Genomic DNA, 2,904 nt, shown 5'->3' on the forward strand with positions numbered 1-2,904 from the left:
TGTGTCATTGTGGTTGATTTTTTTACTGAGAGTAGAATACCAGTATGTTTTATTGGGGTGTTGGAATGTCACCCATCTTGTCTAGTTCTGTTTCATAAAACACGTTACATGGTGCAAAGATAGTTTTTAACCGACTAATTTTAAAATGCCCATTTGAATATGTTTTTCTTGAAAAAAAAATTTCTTTGGCTTATCAGGCTTTTACCAAAACTATTTCGACGTTGTTGAAACACTTAATACCTTTAATTCAATAAAAAGTTTGTCAGATTGGTAAGCTATTTTAAAAACTAAATAAACCTAACTCACTCACTTCTGAGTGGGTTTAGATTTATCTAGTTTTTCATGACTGATACTTGGACTAGTCTTATTTGAAAGACATCTTCCATTCTCTGGTTCGCTACCTGGATGGCTGAGCTGGCCAGCTTCTGCTCCTTCCCAGGTGTGTTAGCTGGAAACTGGGTCAGGAGGGAAGTGTCTGGAACCTGAACCAGGATTCTGGTGCCACAGGCGGCAGCTTTGTCCACCTGCTATGCCCCCACACCGAATGCTGTGAGCAGCCGAGCACCGGGGCGGTGACCTAATTAGGCTTTCTCATTTGGCGTCCCATCCTTCCCCGTTGCGGCTCTCTCATCACTTTGGGCGTTGAGCCTGTACCACAGGAATGCAGAAGGTATGGAGAGACTTCAGAAAACTTTGTGGGAAGTATAATTAAAACATTTATTTTTAAACAATTTTCAAGTAAAACAAGAGGGAAAGACAGGAAGTAGTAAGGTTATTTTCATGGAAAACGTGTATGAGAAATTATGCATTTTCTTAAAAAATCTGAATTGTATCGCTTTCCTGCAAGCTTTCTGAAGTGCTCAGGCATAACGTGCTACAACAGTCTGAGCCTTGGGTGGCTTGGTTGCTTTTTCAGATAATTCTTACAAGACTAACTCTTCTTCCTTCCTGCTGTCTTTCAGGACCCAGCCACATGTCATTCTACGTGCGCGCTCACAAGGGGTCCACCCTCTCGCAGTGGTCTCTGGGCAATGGCACCCCGGTCACAAGTAAAGGGGGGGACTACTTTGTCTTCTACTCCCACGGACTCCAGGCTTCCGCGTGGCAGTTCTGGATAGAAGTGCAGGTGGGAATTTTCTTGGCCAGGCTCCCAGGTGGCCCTAGCGAGCATCCACGGGTTTTGCTGTTGGCGTGCTAAGAGAGCTGCCCGTTTCTCTCCTGGCAGGGCTCGGCGGACCAGCCTGAAGGCATGGTCACTGTGGCCATCGCCGCCCACTATCTCTCCGGGGAGGACAAGAGATCGCCAGCACTGGACGCCCTGAAGGAGAAGTTTCCAGACTGGGCGTTCCCCTCCGCCTGGGTGTGCACCTACAGTGTCTATGTGTTTTGATCTTGTGACTGAGCGTGAAGCATGTGGCCAGTGGATAATTCCTGTGACACAGTCTCTCCCTGGGTCACGTGGATGTTTGTAACTCAAGTCACTGAATTTTAATGGAGAAATGTTGGAAGAACTTCGGTTAGCACTTTTCAGGGCCCAACACTGCAATGGTTAAGCTGTGGGACATACATGGCCTGCTGACACTTGACACTGCCAGTCCTCTGGCACTTAAGCACAAGCGGGCATCGCCACTGTCATTCTGTGACCTTCAGGACAGAAGCCCATGACCACCGCAGTAGCCACTCCTCCAGGATCAAGGACATAAACTGAGGCCATCCTTAAGGAGACAGAAGTCCTAGCCAGCCCGCGTGCTGCCTCAGGGGAAGCAGCTCTCGAGGTCTAACTGGGGGGCCCTGGGAAGGGACAGTCCTGCAGATGGGACACTGGGCCACGCAGTGGACTTTAGGCCCCAGCCTGTGCTGAGCCACCTGGCCCCGAGGGGAGCAGGCTGGGGTCACCACAAGTTGACAAGGGGTCCCCGAAACGGACTCTTTCCCTCTGAAATGTGCTCCACTTCCCTAGGGATTCTTGCAGACTTTTTAGGTTCCAAATTATTTTCTGTGCAAGTCCTTAACTTCCTCAGCACTGACCTGCCGCTCTGGTTACCATGGGGTAGAGCAGAGTGGAAGGGGGAAGGTGGGGATTTTATAAGTATTATTTTTTTTTCTCGTGGGAGTCTTCTATTTTACAAGGTTAATCCTTTAGGACATGATGTCCTGGCTGAATTGGGGCCTTTTGTTCTCAACCGTGCCCAGTGCTTGTGTCGTCACTGACGGGGAAGATGGGCATGCGACACACGCTGATCTGGGCTCTAGCTATGACGTCAGTGGTAAACTGCTGAGCTTTCTGGATAAATTCTATGAAACGACAGGCCAGGAGATAGGTGAGAAAAAAGGCACAGCCAAAAGGGGGAAAACAAAGTTGGCATCTCCTGGGAGTCCAGGCGTTGCAGCGCGCCCTCAGGGCGCCAGGGGCAAGGGCGCAGGGCCGGGATGTGCCCGCTGGAGCCTGGGCTGCGGCAGTCACTGTCTGGTAGACAGGCTGTGCTGTTTCAGGTGTTTCAGGTGTCTGGCTTGTGCTCCTCTCCTGCCGGGTCTTGTTTGTAACCGTTAGCACAGTTGAGGGCTTAGACTCACACTTGTAAGGGAAAGGAAAGAGACCAATGAATTTGCAGACAGGCACACTGCCCCGTGGCTAACATAATCACTAGAAATTAGTACGTAGGAAAGCCACCCCCCATCTCACCTTGAGGACCTTCTGTGAGAGCTGCTGCCTGCGTGGCCTCCTTGGGAAAGGATGCTGGGACTCCTCAGCAGGGGTCACGGCTGTCCTCGGGGGTACTTTCCTCCTCAGCATTATGGTAGTTTGGATGCTGTATAGTCAGTAACAAGCTGCTAAGCAGTCTCAGGGCTTGTTAATACACTGGCCAGTTGTCTTTAGCGCCCGAAACAGGTCGTCATAATCAG

General features: G+C 50.0%; 1 protein-coding gene across 1 annotated transcript; it reads left to right on the forward strand.

The window, feature by feature from the left end:
• The first annotated feature begins 298 nt into the window (after nt 1-298).
• On the forward strand, nt 299-2,061 carry LOC121166359 (endoplasmic reticulum metallopeptidase 1-like). The gene is made up of 2 exons (XM_040995508.1): nt 299-1,126; nt 1,226-2,061. Exons 1-2 carry the CDS (start codon nt 974-976, stop codon nt 1,388-1,390), a joined length of 318 nt encoding a protein of 105 aa, XP_040851442.1. The 5' UTR covers nt 299-973; the 3' UTR covers nt 1,391-2,061.
• The last annotated feature ends 843 nt before the right edge of the window (nt 2,062-2,904 follow it).

Source organism: Ochotona curzoniae, unplaced genomic scaffold, assembly GCF_017591425.1.
Source record: "Ochotona curzoniae isolate NIBS_2020 unplaced genomic scaffold, NIBS_Ocur_1.0 patch137, whole genome shotgun sequence".
NCBI classification, from domain to species: domain Eukaryota; kingdom Metazoa; phylum Chordata; class Mammalia; order Lagomorpha; family Ochotonidae; genus Ochotona; species Ochotona curzoniae.